The 27,298-nt window shown below is 45.8% G+C and overlaps 1 protein-coding gene across 1 annotated transcript in view; it reads left to right on the top strand.

The window, feature by feature from the left end:
- Positions 1 to 27,298, top strand: part of LOC132782098 (glutamate receptor ionotropic, NMDA 2A) — a 180,046-nt gene that overhangs the window by 134,245 nt on the left and 18,503 nt on the right. The window contains exons 6-11 of the mRNA XM_060786773.2: positions 2,922 to 3,127; positions 3,700 to 3,868; positions 4,023 to 4,176; positions 10,619 to 10,744; positions 14,278 to 14,507; positions 15,964 to 16,124. Coding sequence (XP_060642756.2) covers positions 2,922 to 3,127; positions 3,700 to 3,868; positions 4,023 to 4,176; positions 10,619 to 10,744; positions 14,278 to 14,507; positions 15,964 to 16,124 — 1,046 coding nt within the window. The remainder of the gene's footprint in view (positions 1 to 2,921; positions 3,128 to 3,699; positions 3,869 to 4,022; positions 4,177 to 10,618; positions 10,745 to 14,277; positions 14,508 to 15,963; positions 16,125 to 27,298) is intronic.

Raw genomic sequence — 27,298 nt, 5'->3', positions numbered from 1 at the left:
ATGTCTTACCATCCTTGTGGGAGGCTTCTCTCATGTTTTCGAACTGCTAAGTTGGCAGAAGCTGGGGCTAACAACGGGAGCTCACACTATTATTATTAAACTTTATTTGTACCCCGCTAGCATCTCCCGAAGGACTCGATGCGGCTTACAAAGGCCAAGGCCTCAACACAATAACAACAAACAATAACAATGCAGCAAATTAAAAACATAAGCAATAACACAACAAAACATTACACTATTACACAATAAAATCAGGGCCGGGCCAATGATGGGTACAGGTTAAAAAGTGCTGGATGTGTGATGTGGTATGTTGGAGTTCTGGGCAAGTGCAATGGAGTGCCGCTACCTTTCCGCCACAGCAGTACCTATTGATCTACTCACATTTGCATGTTTTCCAACTGCTAGGTTGGCAGAAGTGGGGCTAACAGTGGGAGCTCACCCTGCTCCCCGGATTCAAACCTGTGACTTTTCTGTCAACAAAGTTTACCTGCTCAGTGCTTTAACCCACCCCAAATTGGCCGTTGGCAAGGATGTTGTACAGGGGATGCCCGGATGTTTTGATGTCTTACCATCCTTGTGGGAGGCTTCTCTCATGTTTTCGAACTGCTAAGTTGGCAGAAGCTGGGGCTAACAACGGGAGCTCACACTACTCCCCGGTTTCAAACCTGCGACCTTTTGGTCAGCAAGTTCAGCAGCTCAGCGCTTTAACCCACTGCACCACTGGGGGCTCCTCTAGTTCATTGCAGTATGTAATAAAATTTGAATTCTTTTTCTGTTTCTGATTTGCAAGTGTTATTTCCTGTTTGATTGTGCGGTACTTACTTTGAAAGTAGTTGTTCTACTCCAGAAACTTCATTTTTGTAGTTGTCACAAACTCTGTTGAATTGGTTGAGACCCAATGAGAGATTCTTTGAAAAACTAGAGCCAAATGTGCTGCAGGATATCCCTCCTGCACAAAGAAAGTTATTGCAGTTTCATAAACTTGGTCCATGTTTTTATGATAGAACTAATTACAAAATGACCTTTATAACCCAGGAACAAAAATTGTGTTACATAATATAATCACAATCATCAACAATTTGTAGTCACATATTGGAAGAAAGTGAACTATTTAAATGCCCAGTATTATTGGGTTTTTATTATATAGATGCTTAGAGTGTGGAAAAGATTTGCTATTTGAACAGAGGCAAACTAAATTGTTTGAAGTAGTTATACCTTCCTCTAAAAGCACCACATTTGTTGCACCCGTACTTTGGGAAGTCTGACTTGGCCACGGTGGTCCATGCCCTTGTTATATCCTGAATAGATGACTGCAACACACTCTACGTTGGGTTGCCTTTGAAGACTGTTCAGAAACTCCAACTAGTCCAATGGGCGGCAGCCAGATTACTCACTGGAGCAACATACAGTGATCACACCACCCCCCTGTTGTGTCCACTTCCGAGCACAATTCAAAGTCTTAGTCTTGGCCTATAAAGCCCAATACGATGCTGGCCCAGCTTACTTATCTGAACGTATCCCCTTCTATGTACCTCCTTGGAGTTTAAGATTGTCTGGGGAGGCCCTGCTCTCAATCCCACCTTCTTCACAAATGCGTTTGGTGGTGATGAGAGACAGGGCCTTCTCGGTGGTGGTCCCCTGCCTGTGGAACATACTCCCCAGCTAAATTAGGGCAGCTCCATCCCTCCCTTCTTTTAGGAAGAAGCTCAAAACATGGTTTTGGGACCAGGCATTTGTGTAACAGGCTTGACAGCAATTGCAATGTTTTAGAATGGACTACGGATAGGCTTTGGTCTGGGTTTTTGGTCATTGAATTGGACTTGGATATGGCAATATGGTTGATAATGTTTTAAATGGATTTTAACCTTATTTATTTACTTCATTTCTATCCCACTCTTCTCACCCCTCAGGGGACTCAGAGCGGCATACAACCTACGTCTAATGCCTCATTATACAAATCATATAAAACATAACATAAAATCACTAGAAACAATAAGCATATAAATTAAATTTAAAACCATTAAACATAATAACCCCATACACAAATCAAACATTGAACCAATCCTTTAAGCACCCTACCAGGGCCTCCCCCTTCCCCTCTCATGATCCTAAGGCAGTGCCTCCCAATTCATGGGACCCCAGATGCATTGGCCCCCAACTCCCAAAAATCCCAATAAATTGGCTGGGATTTCTGGGAGATGCAGGCCAAAACACCCAGGGAGCCACAGGCCGAGAACCAATGACCCAACGTCTTCTTGGCTGTCTTGGATGGTGCTGTATGACTGCTCCTCCGCTGGCTTCCTCCTTTTATGGCCCAGCCCCAGGAACCAGAAGGTGTTTCTGCTGGGCCTTGCCTCAACCAGGCAGTCAGGGCCTGAGTCTGCAAGGAGCCAGTCACCAGGGGCTGAGGTCAAGGGCAGCCTGTTTTTATCTACTCTGTTACGTTATGTTGTATTCTGTTTTTGTATGTGTTGGCATCAAATTGTTGCTGTTGTAAGCTGCCCTGAGTCCCCCTTCGGGGATTGAGAAGGACAGGGTACAAATGTTTGAAATAATAAATAAATAAATAAATAAATAAATAAAACACAATGGGATGAGCAGAGGTGTGAGATAGGACAGCTTGTCCTTTCAAAAGGAAAGGATACAGGTAGAGTTAAAAGTTATTGATCCCAGCACCCCGCATTAACATGAAAGGAATACACATTCAGAAATGCCAATAAGCAACAGCACTGGTTTTGTAGCAGTTTGTGCAAATCTTGCTTGGGCTGGGAAGGTTTCCCACTTGCAGCTTCCAGAATCCAAGCATCCCTGTCAGCTGGGGGATTGTGGGTAATGTAATCCTTAGATTGGACTCTTCCAAGTTCAGGGAGTCTGTGTTGGCCTCAAACTCACTCCTGTGTCCCATCTTGGTTTTGTTGCAGGCGGGCAAGTGGGAGAACAACACTCTGAGCCACAAGTTTTCGGTGTGGCCCCGGTACAATTCATTCAATGACAGCGAGCCGGACAACAACCACCTGAGCATTGTCACGCTGGAGGAAGCTCCCTTCGTCATCGTGGAGGACATGGACCCCTTGACAGAGACCTGCGTCAAGAACACTGTGCCGTGCCGCAAATTCATCGTCATTAAGTAAGTCCATCTTGGGGTCTCCATCCAACCCACCTCCATTCAATCTCATGCAACCCACCCAATGATGTTGGTTTCATTGATAAGATAAGATATTGCAATGTGAATCGATGTCTTCGGGCCATAGTTTTCATAGGAGCAAAAAACAAGTTGGCTCTATCTTCAGGTGGCATGGAGAAGAGGGAGCCTGCTTCCCTTCTGCTGCTCCAAACAGTCGGACATGAACCCATGAGATTCATGAGATGCCACCTGAGCATTAGGAAGAACCTTTCTACTGTCATAATCACCATAGACGATCCCTCAGGGTTGAGTATAATGATCTTCCAGGGTCTATTAAGTGACTGTAGACACCTATTCTGGTTCTTCATGATCTTTTACAGTGAGAACGTTGATTTCCAGATTGAAGGTGGTCCCAACAAGAGTTTGCTTGACATGCCTTCTTCCTCTTGGCATGTTTCTCTCTTTTGCCCTCTATCCGTGCCTCTGTTTCTGCTGTAACAATGGAGTAGGTTTCCTTGGAAGGTCCTTTCTGGAAGGCCAACGATCTCATGAGTGGCCTTTGCTTGTGTCCTCAGCAACATCACCAAGGAAGGGAAGAACGTGAAGAAGTGCTGCAAAGGCTTCTGCATCGACATCTTGAAGAAGCTCTCCAAGGCCATTAAGTTCACCTACGACCTCTACTTGGTGACCAATGGGAAGCACGGGAAGAAGATCAACAACGAGTGGAACGGGATGATTGGGGAGGTGAGTGCCATTAGGGACAAGAGCTCTTAATCCAAACTTGGCCCATGAGCCATTCAAGAACCTCCAGGACTTGATGGATTTCCATAAGGTCTTTTCTGGTCTAATGTTTCCCTCTCTTTCTGCCTTGGCTTGATTTCTTTCTTTTGCCCGCCAGGTGGTCAAGAAGCAAGCGGTGATGGCTGTGGGCTCCCTCACCATCAATGGCGAGCGCTCGGAGGTGGTGGACTTCTCGGTGCCCTTCGTGGAAACGGGGATCAGTGTCATGGTCTCACGGAGCAATGGCACGGTCTCGCCATCAGCTTTTTTAGGTAACTCCCTGTTCTCCACATGCCATTGGTCTCCTTTCTCCATCAGCCAATGAAGATATGATGTCTTTTCCTTCATACCTTGGAAATTCCTTCTCCATCTTCCCTTTTCCCCTGCTTCATCACTTTCCTCTCTTCTCCTCTCCTGTCCTCTCCTTTTCTCGTGTCCTCCTCCTCCTCCTCCTCCTCCTCCTCCTTTGCCTACTTTGGCCATTTTTTTCTCCTGTTCTTTTTCCTCTTCTTCCTCCTTCTTCCCCACTCCTTCTCCTCTTCCTCCTTCTTCCTGTTCCTCCTCCTCTTCTTCCTATTTCCCCTCTTCCTTCTTCTATTCCTCCTGTTCTTTTTTCTCTTTCTCTTCATCTTCCTCCTTGCCTCCTGCTCACTTCTTCCTCCACCTTCCTCCTCCTGTTCTCCTTACTCTTCCTCCTCCTACCTTCTCTCCTCCTGCTCTCCTTTCCTCCTTCTCCTCCTCTTCCTGTTCTTTCCCCTCTTCTTCTTCCTATTTCCCCTCTTCCTTCTTCTTTTCCTCCTGTTCTTTTTTCTCTTCCTCTTCCTCTTCCTCCTTGCCTCCTGCTCACTTCTTCCTCCACCTTCTTCCACCTGTTCTCCTTACTCTTCCTCCTACCTTCTCTCCTCCTGCTCTCCTTTCCTCCTTCTCCTCCTCTTCCTCCTTCTTCCTGTTCCTTCTCCTCTTCTTCCTTTTTCCCTTCTTCCTTCTTCCTCTTTGTCTTCGTCCTTGCCTCCTGCTCACTTCTTCCTCCACCTTCCTCCTCTTGTTCTTTTAACCTTCTTCCTTCCTTCTCTCCTCCTGCTCTCCTTTCCTCATTCTCCTCCTTCTTCCTGTTCCTTCTCCTCCTCTTTTCCCCTTCTTCTTCTTCTTTTCCTCTTGTTCTTTTTTCTCTTCCTTTTCATCCTTGCCTCCTGTTCTTCCTCCACCTTCCCCCTCCTCGTGTTCTCCTTACTCTCCTTACTCTCCTTCCTCCTTCCTTCTCTCCTCCTGTTCTCCTTTACTCCTTCCCTCCCTCTTCCTCCTCTTCTCCTACTTCTTTCTCCTCCCGCTTCCTCTTCCCCATTTGATTTGGCAAACTAGGTCACTCCAGCAAAGAGCGCTGGATGTTCCTTCATCATCTGGCTTTTGGCAGCTACAGAGAGTGCTGGAGAAACAGAAGGAGTTTTTTTGCTCTGTGGAGTTTGCTGTCTCCCAGTAAAGGCCAAGCGCAGAAAGAAAGGAAAAGGGCTGTGAACAACGCTGGCCCTTGGAAGCTTTCAGAAGCAGAGGAAGGCTTTCATCCTGTGCTGCTGATGCTGGTCTGGGGAGGAAAGGGAGGAGGAGGAGGAGGGAAAGATGCCTGTGAGACAGAGAAGTTTGACGTCTCTGCAGCATGCTTTATGGCTTATGCAGTCAAAATGCAGCACTGTCCAAAAGATGTTATGGACACGTATAGGCTATATTTGTGACAAACACAATCTCTTCTCAACACAAACGATTAAGTGGAAGTTGCAAAGTTGCCAGCTGCAAAAAGGTAAAGGTAAAGGTTTCCCCTTGACATTAAGTCTAGTCGCATCCAACTGGGGGTTGGTGCTCATCTCCATTTCTAAGCTGAAGAGCCAGCATTGTCCATAGACACCTCCAAATTCATGTGGCCGGCGTGACTGCATGGAGCGCCGTTACAGCTGCAGGGACTATCTGTAATCCTCATCAGCATCCCATTACAACACTTGGAACTCTTTCAAAAAAATGTAGCATTGCACTCCCAAAGACCTCTATGGGGCCTAGCTCTTTCACTAAATGCCATTCATTCCCTTTCCAAAATGCACACTGCTTTCTGTCCTATGTTAGGCATGTGTTCAATCCCTTCTGGATTGTATTCCAGATTTATGAAACCTAGGGAATGAAATAGGCAGCCATTGGACTCATAATTTTGGATACAGTCGAAATTAGAAACAATACCCCGGAGCCGGGGTGGTGCAGTGGGTTAAACCGCTAAGCTGCAGAACTTGCTGGTCGGCAGTTTGAACCTGTGGGATGGGGTGAGCACCGACTGTTAGCCCCAGCTTCTGCCAACCTAGCAGTTCAAAAACATGCAGATGTGAGTAGATCAATAGGTACCGCTTTGGTGGGAAGGTAACGGCACTCCATACAGTAATGCTGGCCACATGACCTTGGAGAGTTGGACACGACTGGACTTAACGTCAAGGGGAAAGCTTTACCGTTTACCCTGGATAACTCCGTAGCTCAGCACCTTGGAGAGCTCCTCTAGGTCCACCACTGTATAGGTCCATTTTTACAATGGATTCCCCCCATCCCTGTTATATAAAGCCGTCCTCTGTTCATACTGTTTGATGCACTTTTAGAAACAAGTCAGAAATTAATCCCTAAATTCCTTTGTTACTGTAAGTTGTATATTATAGTATATCCTTTTCATTGATATCAGCATAGCCGTAAAGCTTTGCCCATGGCTGGTTGCGTTGTGCAAGCCTCTGCTTTGAAAAGGGATATTACTTCGCTTTCTCCTCCCCTTTTGCCTCTCCTCCTCCTCTGCCTTTTTCCTTCTTCTTCTATTTCTCCTCATTCTTTTCCTTCTTCTCCTTCTCTGCCTTCTCATTCTCCTTCAGCTTCTCCCCCTCCTTCTGTTTTCCCCAACTCTTTTTCTTCTCCTCTCCTCCTCCCCTGATCTTTCTCCTTCTCCTCCTCTGTCTTTTCCTTCTCCTCCTCCTTCAGCATCTTCTTTTCCTTCTCCCCTTCTATTTCTCTGCATTCTTTTCCTTCTCTTTCTCTGTCTTCTCCTTCTCCTTCAGCTCCTTCTCCTGCTCCTCCTTCTGTTTCTCCCAACTCTTTTCCTCCTCCTTCTTCTCCTGTTCTGCTCCTCTGATCTTTCTCCTTCCTCTCTGTCTTTTTCATTTCCTCCTTGTTTCTCCCCATCCTTTTCCTTCTTCTCCTTCTCTGCCTCCTCATTCTCCTTCAGCTTCTCCTCCTGCTCCTCCTTCTGTTTCTCCCAACTCTTTTCTGTTTTCCTTCTCCCCCTCCTTCTCCTCCTTCTCCTCTGCCTTTTCCTTCTCCTCCTCCTTCAGCATCTTCTTTTCCTTTTCCTCCTCTTCTATTTCTCCCCATTCTTTTCCTTTTCCTCCTTCTACTCTTCTCCTCCTTCTCTGATCTTTCTCCTTCTTCTCCTCTGTCTTTCCTCCTCCTCCTCCTTCAGCATCTTCTTTTCCTTCTCCTCCGCTGGATGGTCATCTGTTGGGAGGGCTTTCATTGCATCTTCCTGCCTGGCTGAAGAGGGTTGGACTAGATGTCATGGAATAAAATAATGATGATGATGACTAGGATTTGGAATAATAATAGTAATGTATTGTCGAAGGCTTTCATGGCCAGAATCACTGGGTTGTAGTAGGGTTTTTTTGGTGCTATATGGCCATGTTCTAGAAGCATTCTCTCCTGATGTTTTGCCTGCATCTATGGCAAGCACCCTCAGAGGTTGCCTGCCATAGATGCAGGCAAATGTCAGGAGAGAATGCTTCTAGAACATGGCCATATAGCACGAAAGAACTACAACAACCCAATAATAATAATCATAATCATGATGAGGTATATAAAATTTGGAGCAATAATAATGTAAGTATATGCTAGACTTGGGATGATGATGATGATGATGATGACATAGATACATGGTAGATTTGGAACAATAATAATAATAATAATAATAATGTAAATATATGGTAGGATTTGGAATAAAATGATGATGATTAGGATGATTAGGATTTGGAATAATAATACCAGTATCTGTAATAATGATGATGTGTTGTCGAAGGCTTTCATCGCCGGAATCATTGGGTTGCTGTGAGTTTTCTGGGCTGTATGGCCATGTTCTAGGAGCATTCTCTCCTGACATTTCACCTACATCTTTGGCATGCATCCTCAGAGGTTGCGTGCCATAGATGTGGGCAAAATGTCAGGAGAGAATGCTTCTGGAACATGGCCATACAGCCCAGAAATCTCACAGCAACCCATTCTTGCTCTGGTTGGATTCTCTTGAGCAAGGTTTTGTACTGCGTTCTCTTTGCAGCTTTGCCTTTCTCAGATACACTTCTGTATTCTCTCCCTCTCAGAGTTGCGTGGCCCAACTGGGGAGCTGAAGGTAAAGCTGCAAAGAGAGCCATTCACAGTTGTTCTCTCTCTGACATAGAAGGGAAAGCGGCTTCCAGAAGACAGGAGCCGAATTCAAAATGATCTGAACAGATTAGAGAGATGGGCCAAAACTAACAAAATGAAGTTCAACAAGGACAAATGCAAGATACTCCACTTAGGCAGAAAAAAATAAAATGCAAAGATACAGAATGGGGGACACGGGGCTTGAGAGCAGTACGTGTGAAAAAGATCTTGGAGTCCTCATGGACAACAAGTTAAATATGAGCCAACAATGTGATGCGGCGGCAAAAAAAGCCAATGGGATTTTGGCCTGCATCAATAGGAGCATAGTGTCTAGATCCAGGGAAGTCTTGCTACCCCTCTACTCCGCTTTGGCTAGACCACATCTGGAATACTGTGTCCAGTTCTGGGCACCACAATTGAAGAGAGATATTGACAAGCTGGAATGTGTCCAGAGGAGGGCGACTCAAATGATCAAGGGTCTAGAAAGCAAGCCCTATGAGGAGCGGCTTAAAGAGCTGGGCATGTTTAGCCTGAAGAAGAGAAGGCTGAGAGGAGACATGATAGCCATGTATAAATATGTGAGAGGAAGTCACAGGGAGGGAGGGAGCCCCCGGTGGCGCAGTGGGTTAAACCCCTGTGCTGACAGGACTGAAGACCAACAGGTCGCAGGTTCGAATCCAGGGAGAGGCAGATGAGCTCCCTCTGTCAGCTCCAGCTCCTCATGCGGGGACATGAGAGAAGCCTCCCACAAGGATGATAAAAACATCAAATCATCCAGGCGTCCCCTGGGCAACGTCCTTGCAGACGGCCAATTCTCTCACACCAGAAGCAACTTGCAGTTTCTCAAGTCGCTCCTAACACGACAAAAAAAAAAAAACCCAGGGAGGGAGGAGGGAGCAAGCATGTTTTCTGCTGTCCTAGAGACTAGGACGTGGAACTACAAGAAAGGAGATTCCATCTGAACATTAGGAAGAACTTCCTGACTGTGAGAGCCGTTCAGCAGTGGAACTCTCTGCCCCGGAGTGTGGTGGAGGCTCCTTCTTTGGAAGCTTTTAAACAGAGGCAGGATGGTCATCTGTCGGGAGTGCTTTGAATGCAATTTTCCTGCTTCTTGGCAGGGGGTTGGACTGGATGGCCCATGAGGTCCCTTCCAACTCTATGATTCTATGATTCCATTCTCTCACAAAACACATTCCTACACCCAGAACAAACCTTTCTCTCTTCCTCTCCCATCCACCCATAAATCTGCCTTCCTTCCTTCTCTCTCTTATATATATATATATACACACAGAGAGAACAGTTCTCTCTCTGTCTCTCTCCATCTCTCTCTCTCCTGTCCACCCACAGATCTGTTTTCATTCTTCCCCTATCTGCCTTCTACATTGACACACACACAGATCTACTCTGCTCTTTCTCTCCATCTCTGTTTTGCACTCACATAACATACACCAAATCTCTCTCTGTGTCTCCTCTGGAATCGTGTTCATTCTCTGTCTCTCTTACACGCACATACATGGAGAGGTCTATTTCTCTTTTTCTTTCCTCCTCTCTCTCTTTCTCCATTTCTGTTTTGCATGTGCACAACACACACACGCAACACATTCCGTTCTCCATCTCATACGCACACCGAGATCTGTGCCCCTTCTTTATCTCTCTTACACACAGATTTGCACATGGAGAGATCTGTTCCCTTTCTCGTTTGCATGCTCACACAACATATACACACACACACGAGGCACCCAGAGAACACATCTCTCCATGTCTTTCTCTCTGTCTCTCATCCGCCCACGGATCTGTGTTCGTTCCCTTTTTTTCCCCCCACGCGCACGGAGAGGTCTGTTCTCTTTCTCTTGCTCCATCCTTTCTCTCCCTCCATCTCCATCCCTCTTTTGCACGCACAAACACGCTCTCTATTTCCACCGCAATCAGATCCAGGTCACTGCACTCCCTCCTTCCCTGGCCATGGGTTTTTTTTTTGGTTGCTGTTGTTGTTGCTCTGGGGGTCTCTCCATTGTGTCAACCTGCATTGCAGCTCTCTCTCGGAGAGAGCAAGAGAACGAGTAAGGAAGAGAGGAGGACGTGTATTTGACGAGAGGGAGGGAAGACCAGTGCTCTCATTGTCAGATTTACCTGCTGCTGCTCTTTTGCTTGCTCATATAACAAAAGAGAAAGAGAGGGATCATCTGTGCCAAGCAGCGAGGGGGACACGCATTGTGATGTTTTCCACGCTGTGTGCCATGCTTACCAGTTCACTCTTCTCTCTGTCTCACTCCCTTCTTTTTTCTCCTCCCGCAGAGCCCTTTAGCGCTTCCGTTTGGGTCATGATGTTTGTGATGCTGCTCATCGTCTCGGCCATCGCCGTCTTCGTCTTTGAGTATTTCAGCCCCGTGGGCTACAACCGCAACCTGGCGCAAGGGAGAGGTACACCAAAACAAACAAACAAAAACACCCCAGCAAAATGAACATACAATCAAAGAAGGTTTAATATGTTCTCGAAAACTTTCATGCCCAGAATTACTAGGTTGTTGTGTGTTTTCAGGGCTGTATGGCCATGTTCCAGAAGCATTCTCTCCTGACATTTCACCCGTATCTATAGGAGCCCTCAGGTGGTGCAGTGGGTTAAACCCCTGTGCCGGCAGGACTGAAGACTGACAGGTCACAGGTTCAAATCCGGGGAGAGGCGGATGAGCTCCCTCTATCAGCTCCAGCTCTTCATGCAGGGACATGAGAGAAGGATGATAAAAACATCAAATCATCTGGGCGTCCCCTTGGCAACGTCCTTGCAGACGGCCAATTCTCTCACACCAGAAGCGACTTGCAGTTTCTCAAGTCGCTCCTGACACGACAGAAAACCCCCCTGCATCTATGGCAAGCATGCTCAGAGGTTGTGAGGTGTGTTGGAAACTAGGAAAATGAGGTTTATATATCTGTGGAATAATGTCCAGGGTGGGAGAAAGAACTCTTGTCTGTTTGAGACAGGTGTGAATGTTGCCTCTGGAAAATCCTGCAAATCTCTTGGGAAGGCAAGCGGACAAATGTCAGCATGCTGGAAGAAGCAAAGACCACCAGCACTGAAGCAATGGTCCTCCACCATCAACTCCGCTGGACTGGCCACATTGTCCGAATGCCTCACCACCGTCTCCCAAAGCAGTTGCTCTTTCCTGAACTCAAGAATGGAAAACGGAATGTTGGTGGACAGGAAAAGAGATTGAAAGATGGGCTTAAAGACAACCTTAAAAACTCTGGCATAGACACCGCGAACTGGGAAGCCCTGGCCCTTGAGCACTCCAGATGGAGGTCAGCTGTGACCAGCAGTGCTGTAGGATTTGAAGAGGCACGAATGGAGGGCAAAAGAGAAATGTGTCAAGGGGAAGGCGCATCAAGCCAACCCTGACTGGGACCACCTTCCACCTGGAAACCAATGCCCTCACTGCGGGAGAAGATGCAGATCAAGAATAGGGCTCCACAGTCACTTATGGACCCACCGCCAGTCCCCTACTTGGACAACGAGGGATCGCCTAGGTATAAATAAGTAAGTAAGTAAAATGTTGCAGTTGGCCACGTTGATTAGCATTTGATGGCCTAGCAGTTTTCAAGGTCTGGCTGCTTCCTGCTTGTGGGAATCCTTTGTTGAGAGCTGTGGACGTCAGCCATAGCAGAGCACTTGATGAACCAACCTGGACACAGCATATTATTTATTGGAGAACACAGAAATGCTGGACCACTCTCACAACCACCATGTCAGGCTACACAGAGAAGCCATTGACATCCACAAGCATGTGGACAATTTCAACAGAAAGGAAGAGACCATGAAAATTAACAAAATCTGGCTACCAGTATTAAAAAAAACCTCTAAAATCATAACAGTAAATAAAGAACAACACTCAAGAACAGGGGAATTCCAGACAAGAAAGTATCAGGAACAGCTAATCACCTCCCAACAAAGGATTCCCCCAGGCAGGAAGCAGCCAAACCGTGAATCTAAAAAGCCATTAAATGTTAATCAAGGTGGCCAATTGAAACATTCACACTTGCCTCAAGCAGACAAGAGTTCTTTCTCCCACTTTGGACATTATTACACAGATATATACACCCCACTTGGCTAATTTCCAATAGACCTCACAACCTCAGGGGATGCCTGCCATAGATGCAGGTGAAACGTCAGGAGAGAATGCTTCTGGAACATGGCCATACAGCCCAGAAAACACACAACAACCGAAGAAGGTTAGTTCTACTCCTGGTCTCTCGTTCCTTTTGTTAATCCTGGAAAGAAGGAACGACAAAAGGGATGGAAGGATGCAAACAACCTTGAACTCCCAGACTGAAGTTCTTCCACTTAATGCAGTTTGGCACTTCTTTAACTGCCATGGCTCAATGCTATGAGATCCTGGGAGTTGTAGATTCCCCGAGGTCCATTAGGAGAGAGCTCTAGTGCTAAACATCCTTCAAGAGCAATCTCACAAAGAGTTCCTTACACTAATCCAAATGGAATGCAACTCAGTTGTGGAGCTCCACTGTAGATTTCATGCAGTTTGGCACCACTTGAGCCATCACAGCTCAGTTCCGTTGAGTCCAGGGAGTTGTAGATTCACCAAGGTCCCTTAGGAGAGAACTCTAGTATTAAACTCCCTTCAAGGGCAACCTCACAAAGACTGCCTTACGCTAATCCAAATGGAATACAGCTAAGTTGTTCAGCTCCACTGTAGATTTCATATAGTTTGGCACCACTTGAACTGCCACAGCTCAGTGCTAGGAGGTCCTGGGAGTTGTAGTTCTCCAAGGCTTTGGGTCTCCTATGGGTGCATCTGCACTTTAGGATGAATGTAGCTTGACACCCCTTTAACTGCCATGGCTCGGTGCTATGGGATCACAAGGGCTTCATTACCAAGGAGGGCTGGTCCCCTTCAAACTACAACTTTCAGTTGTAAAGCTGTTTTAATGAACAGTCAAACTGTGTTGCATTGAATTTAGTTTGTCTTTAGTTCCTTTGATTACCGTATTTCAATATTAATATCAAATCAATAAAGTGGATGGCGCAGCATAATATGGGGTTTAATATGAATTAGGCCTGGTTTTAATAGTAACTCTAAAGCAACCAGAAGCTACATTCATCCAGCATCTAACAATCCCTTTGGATGCCAGTTAACTGATTTATCTAGGCATTAGATTGCCTCAGTCTGGTGGAGCCTCCTTCTCTGGGGTTTTTAAAGCAGAGGCTGGATGGTCATCTGTTGGGAGGGATTGGATGGTGTCTTGCTGCCTGGCAGAAGGGGATCGGACTAGATGGCCTTTGGGGTTCCTTCCAACTCTTATGGATTTATAGAACAGTATTACAGGCCCTTTGCACCCCAAGTCTGAGATTGTGTGACCTTAATACCCAACCTTTGAATGCTTTGCTTGCTGCAAATGTAAGAACTCACCTGGGTTTGCAATCATGCAAAAGCTTGAGGTTGAAAGCCAAGGTGATATTTTGTTTGCTCATAGACTGTCTTTATCTCAAGGGCTCAGAAAACAATGATAAACCATTTATCACCGCTTTGCCGTTGGCCTCGGAGTGCCTTGGGACTCCCCCCCCCCCCCCAATTCGATTGCATTTATTTATTGCATGTTCAGAAAGATACAAAGAGTCCTTTTCGCTCCCAAAGTCATAAAGGAATTAAAGTGGGAGGAAAGGAAGCTTTGGGCTGGGAATCTAAATGAATATGCGCTCTGCTTTGAGGATGAGTGGATGGAGCTCAGGCTCTCATTGCAGAGTGGAGGAATCATAGGAAGGACCCCCCCCCCCAAAGGCCAACCCAAAAAGGAATGTACAATTATAGTTCTCTTGAGGGATAACCATCCAATCTTTTTCCAAAGATGGAGAATCCACCACCTTCTGATAAACTAGACCCGAGCCCTTTAGGGTTTTTGAGGCCATAATTGTGGTTCCAAAATGGTGCCCATTCTCTCCATAGATCCTCATGGGCCATCGTTCACGATTGGGAAGGCCATCTGGCTGCTCTGGGGTTTGGTCTTCAACAATTCCGTTCCAGTCCAGAACCCCAAAGGGACCACCAGCAAGATCATGGTCTCAGTTTGGGCCTTCTTTGCTGTCATCTTCTTGGCCAGTTACACAGCCAACTTGGCTGCCTTCATGATCCAGGAGGAGTTTGTGGACCAAGTGACGGGGCTGAGCGATAAGAAGGTAAGCCCTCTGTTTCTTTCATTTCCCCTCGTTAATTACATATATTATACCATGGTTTATGACCATTGATACAAAATAGAACCTAAGTTTGGTGGATCATAGGAATCACTATCTCAGATGGTGAACCTTGGGTTGAGTAGAAACCAGGAAGAACTATCCAAGATGGTGAAACTAAGTTGGGTAAGATTATAGGAAGAACTGTCTAAGATGGTGAACCCAAGTTGGATAGATCCCAGGAAGAACTATCCAAGACGGTGAACCCAGGTTGGGTAGTTACTAGGAAGAACTATTCAAGATGGTGAAACTAAGTTGTGTAGATCCTAGGAAGAACTGTCTTAAGATGGTGAAACTAAGTTGTTTAGATCCTAAGAAGAATTGTCTAAGATGGTGAACCCAATCGGATAGATCCCAGGAAGATCTATCCAAGACGGTGAACCCAGATTGGGTAGTTCCTAGGAAGAACTATTTAAGATGGTGAACCTAACTTGGATATATCCCAGGAAGAACTATCCAAGATGGTGAAATTAAATTGTGTAGATCCTAGGAAAAACCATCTAAGATGGTGAACCCAAGTTGGATACATTAAGATGGTGAAACTAAGTTGTGTAGATCGTAGGAAGATTTATCTTAAGATGGTGAACCCATGTTGGATAGATCCCAGGAAGAACTGTTAAAGATGGTGAAACTAAGTTTTGTAGATCCTAGGAAAAACAGTCGTAAGATGGTGAACCCAAGTTGGATAGATCCCAGGAAGATCTATCCAAGATGGTGAAACTAATTTGGGCAAGGTCTCAAGAACAACTATCCAAGATGGTGAACCTAAGTCAGGTAGGTCCCAGAAACAACCATCCAAAATGGCAAAGCCTTTTGTCAAGCATAGCTTGGGCCTTTTGGATAATACTCTTGTAAAATTCAGTTAAAACCCAGAGTGGGTTCATCATTCCATTGACATCAACAGTCAATGATCTTTGCTGCACATGGGATGCTTGGTGGTCATTTTTGGTACCTCTGATCCATCCTTTGCCATAGACCAGCGATCTCTTAACTCGGCACCCTATGAATGCTTGGATCAGCAGGATCCATCATCCATGATCACTTATTTAAGCAGAAGTTGATGGAAGCCAAGCTTCAACACATAGAGAACGTTAGAGAAAATTGGCCATAAACAGCTAATACCGGAGTGCTGGTCTTCAACTCAAGATCCTTTAGGAGTTGATGGATTGCAGCTCCCATCAGCCCTAGCAAGGAAAGTGAGTGGGGAATAATTTGCCAAGTTGCAAGCCAAGAGTATAAGAGGTCTCGAAGCTTATTTAAATCAGCAAAGAGTTTGGATTGTCACCTGGAGGATCCATTGATGAGAAACTCTTGGTCCTTCTCAGAGCGTAGGCCTTTGAAGAAGTGTTTGTTGAATACTTTGATTCATCCATTCTTTCTTTCCTTCCTTCCTTGCCTTCAGTTTCAACAGCCCTATGCCTATTCACCCCCATTTCGGTTTGGGACGGTCCCTAATGGAAGCACTGAGAGGAACATTCGGAACAATTACAAGGAGATGCACGCCTATATGGTCAAATATAACCAGAAGGGAGTGGAGGATGCCCTGGTCAGCCTGAAAACTGGGTAAGTGCTGCTTGGGAACCACAGAGTTCCCGTTTCCCCAAATGCCCACCATCTTCTCACCAAGGAAGACCAAACTGATTCTGGGTCATGGAACTGAAATGAGGGATGAGTCTGCAGTTCTGGAGAAGACCAAGTTGGAGAAAGCTGCTTAGTGATAGAACGTATAAGTGAAAATATTTGGGAAATGGTTGCCTTTCTAAATGGTTTGGAAGCCCTGATATGGTGAATCTTTGATACTTTTGCATGCTTCCAGAAATTGTGATTTGCCTTTTGGAGACATTCTAGGGCAGTATTTCTCAACCTGGTGGTGGGGACCTGGGGGAGTCACAAGGGGGTTTCAGAGGGGTCACCAAAGACCATCAGAAAACATGTATTTCAGATGGTCTTAGGAATCCCGTTGGTAGAGAAGGCGGAAGACCTCTCTGCCTGTCCTTCTCTTCCTTTTTGGAAACAGATGGTGACATCTACCAAAAACCCTCCTCCGCTATGATTGACCAGCCTCTCAGCCAAGGGGAGGGCTGTTTCTGAGACTTCAAGCGGGGAGGGGAGAACATGCATGCTCAGTGCATGGCAGTGTGGTTCACTTGCACAGGTGAGGGAGAGCGCGCAAGGCTGGAGGGAGGCTCATGCCAGTAAGTCCCTTCAAGGCGTGAGAGTTCTGTGTGGGAAGTCTGGCCCAATTCTGTCATTGGTGGGGTTCAGAATGCTCTTTGATTGTAGGTGAACTACAAATACCAGCAATTACAATTCCCAAATGTCAAGGTCTATTTTCCCCAAACTCCACCAGTGTTCACATTTGGGCACATTGAGTATTTGTGCCAAGTTTGGTCCAGATCCATCAATGTTTGAGTCCACAGTGCTCTCGGATGTAGGTGAACTACAACTCCAAAACTCAAGGTCAATGTTTACCAAACCTTTCCAGTATTTTCTCTTGATCATGGAGCTCTGTGTACCAAGTTTGGTTCAATTCCATAATTGGTGGAGTTCAGAATGCTCTTTGATCATAGGTGAACTATAAATCCCAGCAACTACAACTCCCAAATGACAAAACCAATCGCTCTCTTAACCCCACCAGTATTTTGATTTGGGCGTATTGGATATTTGTGCTAAATTTGATCCAGTGAATGAAAATGCATCCTGCGTATCAGATATTTGCATCACGATTTATAGCAGGAGCAAAATTACAGTTATGAAGTAGCAACAAAAATAATTTTATGGTTGTGAGTCACCACAACATGAGGAACTGTATTAAGGGGTCATGGCATTAGGAAGGTTGAGAAACACTGTTCTAGGCTACCTTGCATGGTTGTTATTGTCTCCTGACCAAGATACAAAAGGATTCACAACATAAAAACGAAACTTGAAAACCAATACAATGTAAAATCAAGACCACATCAGCACTGACGTATTGGCATCAATACTGACCTATTTTTTCAAACTGAGAAATGGATGTCCAAGCAGTTGGAGATTTCCTTTGGAGGTTGCATTTTCACAGTCTGGCTTCCTTCTTTGGAAGCTTATACAAAGGAATGGGATGCCCATCTTTTGGCTGGCTTTTCCAGGGCCATGATTCTGCATTTTTAGGATTCTTGGAGGAGAGAATTGACCTTAGATTTGGCTTAAGTACTCACCCTTTGAGTTAAACATCGAGTCCTTTTTGCTTAGAAGGTGGACCAATCTGTCCATTTCACCTCCTGCCATTTTTGAACCCATTCCCAAGGCTGTTTAAAATCATATTTGGGTCTGATTCCTAACTCGAGTTGCACCCAACCAATATGTGCAATTTACCCACATATTAAATCCACATTCATTCATTCATTCATTATTTATTTACAGTATTTGTATACCGCTTTTCTCACCCCGAGGGGGACTCAAAGCAGTTTACACATAAGTAATGGCAAAAATTCAATGCCAGTACAAAAAATTACAATTATACACTACAATTAGACATAAATTAAATTAAAAAAATACATCCATGAGCAATAAAATAACCATTAAAACAATAAAACAGTCACGTCCGTCGAATCGTCGTTCCAGTCATTGTCTTTCTGAAATGCTGCATACATTTACTTCTACTGACCAAACGCCTGGTCCCAAAACCATGATTTTAATTTTTTCCTAAAAGCCAGGAAGGAGGGAGCAGATTTTACCTCATTTGGGAGTGTCTTCCATAGGCGGGGGGCCACAGCCAAGATGGCCCTGTCTCTCGTCCCCACCAGACGCATCTGTGCTGTTGACGGGAGCGAGAACAGGGCCTCCCCAGATGATCTTAGATTACGAGGTGGGACGTAGGGGTGGATGCATTCGGACAAGTAAGCTGGGCCAGGCCCGTATAGAGCTTTATTTATTCAGCAATACATTTGATAGGTTGATTCATTGAATCATAGAATCATAGATTCCAACCATCAAGTCTTGCATCTCTCCTAGAATCATAGAATTAGAAGAGACCTCATGTGTCATCCAGTCCAACCCCATTCTGCCAAGAAGCAGGAAAATTGCATTCAAAGCACCCCCGACAGATGACCATCCAGCCTCTGCTTAAAAGCCTCCAAAAAAGGAGCCTACACCACACTCAGGGGCAGAGAGTTCCACTGCTGAACATCTTTCACAGTCAGGAAGTTCTTCCTCATGTTCAGATATAATCTCCTTTCTTGTAATTTGAAGCCATTGTTCCATTGCGTCCTAGTCTCCAGGACAACAGAAAACAAGCTTGCTCCCTCCTCCCTATGACTTCCCCTCACATATTTAGATGTGGGGAAGTAATGCTACCCCTCTAGTCCGCTTTGGTTAGACCACAAGTGGAATATTGTGTCCAATTCTGGGCACCACAATTCAAGAGAGATGTTGACAAGCTGGAATGTGTCCAGAGGAGGGCGACTAAAATGATCAAAGGTCTGCAGAACAAGCCCTATGAGGAGCGACTTAAGGAGCTGGGCATGTTAAGCCTTCAGAAGAGAAGGCTGAGAGGAGATATGATGAGGGCCATGGATCAAGATGTGAGGGGAAGTCTGGCCCGGTTCCGGCCCAGTTTACCTGCTGGAAGGTATCTCTCCTTATGAACCATCTAGGTCTCTAAGTTCTTCGGGGGAGGCCCTGCTTTCAGTCCTGCCTCTTTCACAGATGTGTTTGGTGGGAATGAGAGACAGGGCCTCCTCAGCAGTGGCCCCTCGGCTACGGTACACCCTTCCCACGGATATAAGATTGCTGACATTCTGTATAAATGTATAAATATGTATAAATATGTGAGAGGAAGCCACAGGGAGGAGGGAGCAAGCTTGTTTTCTGCTTCCCTGGAGACTAGGACGCGGAACAATGGCTTCAAACTACAAGAAAGGAGATTCCATCTGACTTCCTGACTGTGAGAGCCATTCAGCAGTGGAACTCTCTGCCCCGGAGTGTGGTGGAGGCTCCTTCTTTGGAAGCTTTTAAACAGAGGCTGGATGGCCATCTGTCAGGGGTGATTTGAATGCAATATTCCTGCTTCTTGGCAGGGGGTTGGACTGGATGGCCCATGAGGTCTCTTCCAACTCTTTGATTCTATGATTCTATGATTCTATGATTTATACATGGCCCTCATGTCTCCTCTCAGCCTTCTCTTCTTGAGGCTAACATGCCCAGCTCTTTAAGCCGCTCCTCATTGGGCTGGTTCTCCAGACCCTTGATTATTTTAGTTGCTCTCCTCTGGACACATTCCAGTTTATTAACATCTCCCTTCAATTTTGGTGCCCAGAATTGAGTCTTTAAGTCTTTGCTGGTCCAAATAGGAAGGAATTTGCAACACTTTGGGGCAAATCTTATTAACGAAATTAGCCAGAGCACAGTTCTCTCGTTCCTAACTCGAGTTGCACCCAATCAATCCATGCAATGTGTCCCCATTCAGCAATGGATTTGATGGATCAGTTCTACTTAGGGTTCAGCCAGAGAGCTTAAATTTCTCATCTCCCGAGTCTTCGCTCTTCCAATATAGGAAGAAATTTGTAAATTTGGGTGCCGGGGGAACAATTCTCATGAATGAAATGAGCTGAAGCGCAAGTCTTTTGCGTTCTCCATCGAGTTCGAATGGTGCTGCCTGTGACTTCTCCTCCTCCTCCTCCTCCCTTCATCACCGCCGATGCCGGCCACATTTTGCTCAGCTGCCAGTTCTCTTCCTTAAGTGATTTCTCAAAGCCGGACATCCCAAGGTGGTGTCGGCATCACTTCCTTTGACGGATCCCTTCTGCGGCAGCGGCGGCAAATCGCCTGTCATGTACAGTATTCCGGTGATCAATATCCGCCAGATGCGATGGAGTCCCCTTGGATTCGGGCCCCCATCCTGAAGAGGAATAATAGAGACGCTCAGATCCGAGGCCGCCACGCTCCTCTAAAAATGCCTCTAAACCTTCAGGCCGTATTTTGGGAGTGAACCTTGACTAGAAGAAGGGCATCCGCACCACAAAGTTGTAGCTTTTCTGCACTGCTTTAATCCCAAGGCTCTATCCTGGGATTTATAGTTTCCAGAAGATGGGATTTGTAGTTTTCAGATGATGGTGTCATCCAGGGTTTTGCAGTTCTCAGGTGATGGCTCCATCCTGGGATTTGCAGTTCCCAGGTGATGGTGCAATCAAGGGTTTCGTAGTTGTCAGATGATTTCTCCATCCCGGGTATTTGTAGTTTCCAGATGGTGGTGCCATCTAGAGATTTGTAGTTTCCAGAATATGGTTCCATTTTGGGATTTGTGTTCCCAGATGATGGTGCAATCATGGGTTTTGTAGTTTCCAGATGATGGCTCCATTCTAACAGTTGTGGTTTCCAGATGATGGTGCCATCCAGGGATTTGTAGTTTCCAGATGATGGCTCCATTCTGACAGTTGTGGTTTCCAGATGATGGTGCCATCCAGGGATTTGTAGTTTCCAGATGATGGCTCCATTCTGAGAGTTGTGGTTTCCAGATGATGGTGCCATCCAGGGATTTGTAGTTTCCAGATGATGGCTCCATTCTGAGAGTTGTAGTATTCAGAAGCTTATTTCATCTTGGGATTTGCAGTTCCCAGATGATGGTGCCATCAAGGGTTTTGTAGATAGCTCATCCTAGGAGTTGTAGTTTTCAGAAGCTTATTTCATCCTGGGATTTGCAGTTCCCAGATGATGGAGCCATCAAGGGTTTTGTAGTTTCCAGATGATGCCACCATCTAGGGATTTGTAGTTTCCAGATGATGTCTCCATCCTGCGAGTTGTAGTTTCCAGAAACTGGTTCCATTCTGGGGGTTTTAGTTTCTAGATTATGGTGCCACCCTGAGTTTTGTAGTTTCCAGATGCTAGTTCCATCCTGGCAGTTGTAGTTTCCAGAAACTAGTTCTATTCTGGGAGTTTTAGTTTCCAGATTATGGTGCCACCCTGAGATTTGATGACAGTGCATTTCTTGGAGTTTTCTTAGAGGAGTTTCTTGGCCTGTACTTTCTTCAGAAATGCAGCTGAGAGAGGATCCGAATCCGGGACTCCAGGGTCCTCGTTCAGTACTCATACCATGGATGCCGACTCTCTTGCAGCCGAACCCCATTTGCAATTTTGGAATGGCTAATTCCTTAATACAGTTTCTCATGTTGTGGTGACCCCCAACTATAACATTATTTTTGTTGCTACTTCACAACTGTGATTTTGCTACTGTTATGAATCATAATGTAAATATTTGATCTGCAGGATATATTTTCATTCAGTGGACCAAATTTGGCACAAATACCCAGTATGCCCAAATTTGAATACTGGTGGGGTTGAGAGTGGGATTGATTTTGTCATTTGGGAGTTGTAGTTGCTGGGATTTATAGTTCACCAACAATCAAAGAACATTCTGAACTCCATCAACGATGGAATTGAACTAACCTTGGCACACAGAACTCCCATGACCAATAGAAAAATACTGGAAGGTTTTGGTGGGCATTGACCTTGAGTTTTGGATTTGTAGTTCACCTACACACAGACAGCACTGTGGACTCAAACAATGATAGATCTGGACCAAACTTGGCACAAATACTCAATATACCCAAACGTGAACACTGGTGGTGTTTGGGGGAAATAGACTTTACATTTGGGAGTTGTACTTGCTGGGATTTATAGTTCACCTACAATCAAAAAGCATTCTGAATCTCAGCAATGATAGAATTGGGCCAATCTTCCCACACAGAATCCCCATGCCTTGAAGGGTCTCTCTGGCATGAGCCTCCCTCCAGCCTCACACGCTCTCCCTTGTCCATACATGTGTACCACACTGCCATGGGCTGAGCACGCCTGCTTTCCCCGCCCCACTTGGGGTCTCAGAAATAACCTTCCCCTTGACTGAGAGGCCATCTGAGAGGTCGGACAATCACAGCGGAGGAGGGCTTTTGGTGGGAGGATTTGCCATCTGTTTCCAAAATGGAATAGGACAGGTGGAAAGATCCTCAGCCTTCTCTGCAAAAGGTTCCTAAGACCATCAGAAATATATGTTTTCTGATGGTCTTTGGTGGCCCCTCTGAAACCCCCTCGTGACCCCCTCAGAGGTCCTTCATCCCAGGTTGAGAAACACTGCTTTAGACAACACCTCCCCCAATAGTCGTTGGAATTTGGAGAGCCGTTATCCAAGAAAAGTAACTTTCCTAAGTGCTGGGCACCAATCCAAGGAAAGTCTGTCCATCATTCTCTTTGAAAAGCCAGTTTTTGTGTTTTACCTGCTGTCAGCGTATTGTTCAAACATATCGCGACGGCTGCAAAGTGGAGAAACGGACCTGCAGGAACCTGGCGGCCTGCCGGATATTTTCAATTATGGAGGCAGTAACTTCAAAACCGTCTGCGGTTTTTTCCCAACGTTGTTGGGATGTGGAAGGAAAAACGCATTTCCTTAAAAGTATGTGTTTGATTTCCTCGTCTTTGAATGCTGAGGGTTGCGAAGGGGAAAAGGAAGAAATGAAAAGCACAACGTATGATCATCACTTGAGAAGAGTTCTACAGATACTCAAAAGATGAAAAATTGAGTCCTAAAGCAAAACGATTCAAGAAGGATATAGGCAATAATGGAGAGTTTTCCAGGCTGTATGGCCATGTTCCAGAAGCATTATCTCCTGATGTTTTGCCCACATCTACAGCAGGCAACTTCTGAGGATGCCTGCCGTAGATGTGGGTGAAACGTCAGGAGAGAATGCTTCTGGAACATGACCATACAGCCCAGAAAACTCACAGCAACCCAGTGATTCCAGCCATGAAAGCCTTCAACAACAGAAAATGGAAAGTGTCCATTGGAGGGAGACCGAAATGGCCAAAGGTCTAGAACAGAGCTATCCAAGCTGTGTGTCGGGACACACAACTGTGTCACCTGTAGCCCACAGCTCTGTCGCCTGACAAATGTTTCCCACTCCACTCGCACCAAAATTTTCAATACCTCCACTCACTTTCAGAGATCACTGCAACCCCCACTTTATGTCCTGATGCAGTTTGGGGGAGGATAGACCATGGATGATGGGATTTAGAGTACCTTTACCCAGTTCACCTTCCACAGACCACTGCAATGCCCACGAATGATGGAACTGGACAAAACTTGGCATCTAGTCCAACTCCCTTCAGCCAGGCAGGAAGATGCAGTGAAAGCCCCCCCAACAGATGACCATCCAGCCTCAATTCAAAAAACTCCAGAGAAGGAGGCTTCACTAGACTCCCAACTCTATACGCCACTAGAGTTAGAAGAGACCCCCTAAGGGCATCTAGTCCAACCACGTCAGCCCTAGATGGTGATCCAGCCTCTGCTTTCAAACCTCTTGAGACGTTTAATCACTTCAGAAATGGAGTGCTGGTGCTGTTCAAGTGTCAGGACTGCTATGACTTCTCTAATTAGCATGATTTGTTGACTGAGTTGCACTAATTGCCACTGAAATGGATAAATTTCCAATTAAGAAAAGAAACTCTGTGGACAGTGTTGTCTGCAATGAACCCCATGGAGGGGCGAGAGAGGAAACAACACAGGAATCAACTCTAGGACAACAGAACGGGAAAGGGAACGTTTTCAAACTTTGTTTATGCTGTAAAGATTATATGAAACACCCATCCACACACACACATATCTATATCTATATATCTACAATGTTCCCTTGCTACTTCGTGGTTCGCTTTTTGTGGACTCGCTGTTTTGCGGGTTTTTGCCTCCTGGCAACGATGGAGTGTGGAAGGGGGTTTCACCCTCCCCCTCGGGAGAGAGGCAGCCAATCATTAAAAAAAGAGAGAGAGGAGATACAAAGCAGTATGTAAACCACAGCCTTATAGCCCCTTCCTTATAGCTAGCCAAAAAAAAAGTGTGGGGTGCCTTTAAATCTCTCCTCGCTTCTGCCTCACCCTCGAAATGCAATATATATAGCGTCCCTACTTCGCGGATTTTCACTTTTCGCGGGTGATTCTGGAACATAACACCCTCAATAAGTGAGGGAACACTGTATATCTATTATATACAGATATACAATAGATATACAGTGTTCCCTCTTTATAGGGTCTAGATTCAGGGAAGTCATGCTCCCCATGCTCTATTCCGCCTTGGTCAGAATAGAGCATGTCCGAACGCATCTCCCTTTACATCCCATCTCGGAGTCTTGAGATCCTCTGGGGAGGCCCTGCTCTCGACCCCGCCTCTGTCACAAGTGAGATTGGCGGGGACGAGGAGCAGGGCCTTCTCGGTGGTGGCCCCTCACCTATGGAATTCACTCCCTGGGGAGATCAGATCAGCAACATCTCTCCTTTCATTCAGAAAGAAATTAAAGACGTGGATGTGGGACCAGGCGTTTGGGCACTCTGGCAGATGAATAAGGGACTGTGACGATGGATAGGAATTGGACAATGGTGGAACGAAATATGAACTCTGAGTTGGTGAACGCTGTGTCTGAGATTGGCTATCGATTGTGTGATATATTGTTTTTAAGTGTTTTTAATTGTTGACCATTTAATTGCTGGTTTTATATGTTATTGTATTTGTGTAGGCACCAAGATGTGCCTTTTGTAAGCCGCCCTGAGTCCCCCCTCGGGGGTTGAGAAGGGCGGGGTATAAGTACACGAAATAAATAAATAAATAAAACACCTGGAATCACGCTGTGTCCCATTCTGGGCACCACAATTGAAGGGAGATGTTGACAAGCTGGAATGTATCCTGAGGAGGGTGACTAAAATGATCAAGGATCTGGAGAACAAGCCCTATGAGGAGTGGCTTAAAGAGCTGGGCATGTTTAGCCTTCAGAAGAGAAGGCTGAGAAGAGACATGATGAGGGCCATGTATCAAGATGTGAGGGGAAGTCTGGCCCGGTTCCGGCCTAGCTTACCTGTTGGAAGGTATCTCTCCTTATGAACCATCTAGGACTCTAAGTTCTTCTGGGGAGGCCCTGCTTTCAGTCCTGCCTCCTTCACAGATGCGTTTGGCAGGAACGAGAGACAGGGCCTTCTCAGTGGTGGCCCCTCAGCTATGGTACACTCTTCCCACGGATATAAGATTGCTGACATTCTGTAAAAAGGTTAAAACCTGGCTCTTTGAGCAAGCTTTTGCTCATGTAACATAATCAGGTAAAGATGAAATTATGAAACGACTTAACGATGCAATTTGGATAACGATTTTAGTAAGGAGACGCTGTTGACTATGCTTCTATGGCTTTGTATGGTTTTATATTACATGCTATATGTTTTAATTGTATTTATATTTGTTTTTAATTGTACTTTTATAATTATGGAGGCATCGAGTTGTTGCCGACTGTGAACTGCCCTGAGTTGCCTCCGGGCTGAGAAAGTGTGGTAAATAAATAAAAAATATATTGTCGAAGGCTTTCATGGCCGGAATCACTGGGTTGCTGTAGGTTTTTCCGGGTTATATGGCCATATTCTAGAGGCATTTTCTCCTGACGTTTCGCCTGCATCTATGGCAAGCATCCTCAGAGGTAAATAAATAGGTAAATAAATAAGTCAAAGGGAGGAGGGAGCAAGCTTGTTTTCTGCTGCCCTGGAGACTAGGATGCTTCAAGCTACAGAAAAGGAGATTCCACCTCAACATGAGGAAAAACTTCCTAACTGTGAGAGCTGTTCAGCAGTGGAACTCTCTGCCCCAGGGTGTGGTGCAGGCTCCTTCTTTGGAGGCTTTAAACAGAGGTTGGATGGCTATTTGTTGGGGGTGCTTTGAATGGATTTTCCTACTTCTTGGCAGAATGGGGTTGGACTGGATGGCCCATGAGGTCTCTTCCAACTCTAGGATTTTATTAGGGGTTAGCGTAGATTAACCTCCAGTTTGCTAGTAAAACTGAATGGCTGTGTCATGAAAGGAGGCGGCATGTCTAAAAAATGTGTCTCCAACATAGAAAGTTTGGAAAGCTCTGGTCTAGAAACTATAAATCCCAGTCAAGGGCAGCTTAGGGAGCTGGGGATATTTCACTTGGAGAAGCAAAGGCTGAGAGAAGGAGATGTATTCAGATTTTGTCTTCTAAGCCAGAGTCCAGATTCCACGTTTGCACCAAACAGGCATGATTTCGGATCTCCACTCGCTCTTGAGGCCCATCCGGCTTCCTCTCCGAAAGAACGAACAACTGCAGGAGAGAGAGAGAGAGAGGGGGGGGGGGAAGCAAGTGTCACGAACGCCAGCATTGTATTGGAGCGCCGGAGTGATTTGTTCCCACTTTCTCTCTCAACGAGTCTTTTTATAAAGAGAGTTAAGGGAGGCAGCGCTGTCAGGGAAATCTTATTTCCTCGCCTGGTGATGGATGAGCATGCTTTGCTCCAGCAACGCTGAGCAGAAAGAGAGGCTTATGCAATCGTGGGGTTGGGTCTACACTCTGGATCGAATGCAGTTTTGTCCCCACTTGAACTGCCCTGGCTCAGCGGGAGGGAACCACGGGATGTGCAGTTTGGCAGGGAACTAGCACTATTAGGCAGAGGAGCTGGAAGAGATCTCAGGGGCCATCCAGTCCAACCCCATTCTGTCAAGAAGTAAGAAAATCCATTCAAAGCACCCCTGACAGATGGCCATCCAGCCCCTGTTTAAATCTCCAAAAAAGGAGGCTCTGCCGGACTCCAAGGCAGAGAGTTCCACTGTTGAACAGCTCTTCTTATGATCAGGAAGGTCTTCTTAGTGTTCAAATGGAATCTCCTTTCCTCTCATTTGAACCCATGGTTCCAATGAGTCCTGGTTTCCAGTGCTAAACAAGCCTGCTCCC

This window comes from Anolis sagrei, chromosome Y, assembly GCF_037176765.1.
Source record: "Anolis sagrei isolate rAnoSag1 chromosome Y, rAnoSag1.mat, whole genome shotgun sequence".
Taxonomy (NCBI): domain Eukaryota; kingdom Metazoa; phylum Chordata; class Lepidosauria; order Squamata; family Dactyloidae; genus Anolis; species Anolis sagrei.
The sequence above is the reverse complement of the archived record's forward strand: the minus strand, read 5'-3'. Positions and strand labels throughout refer to the sequence as shown.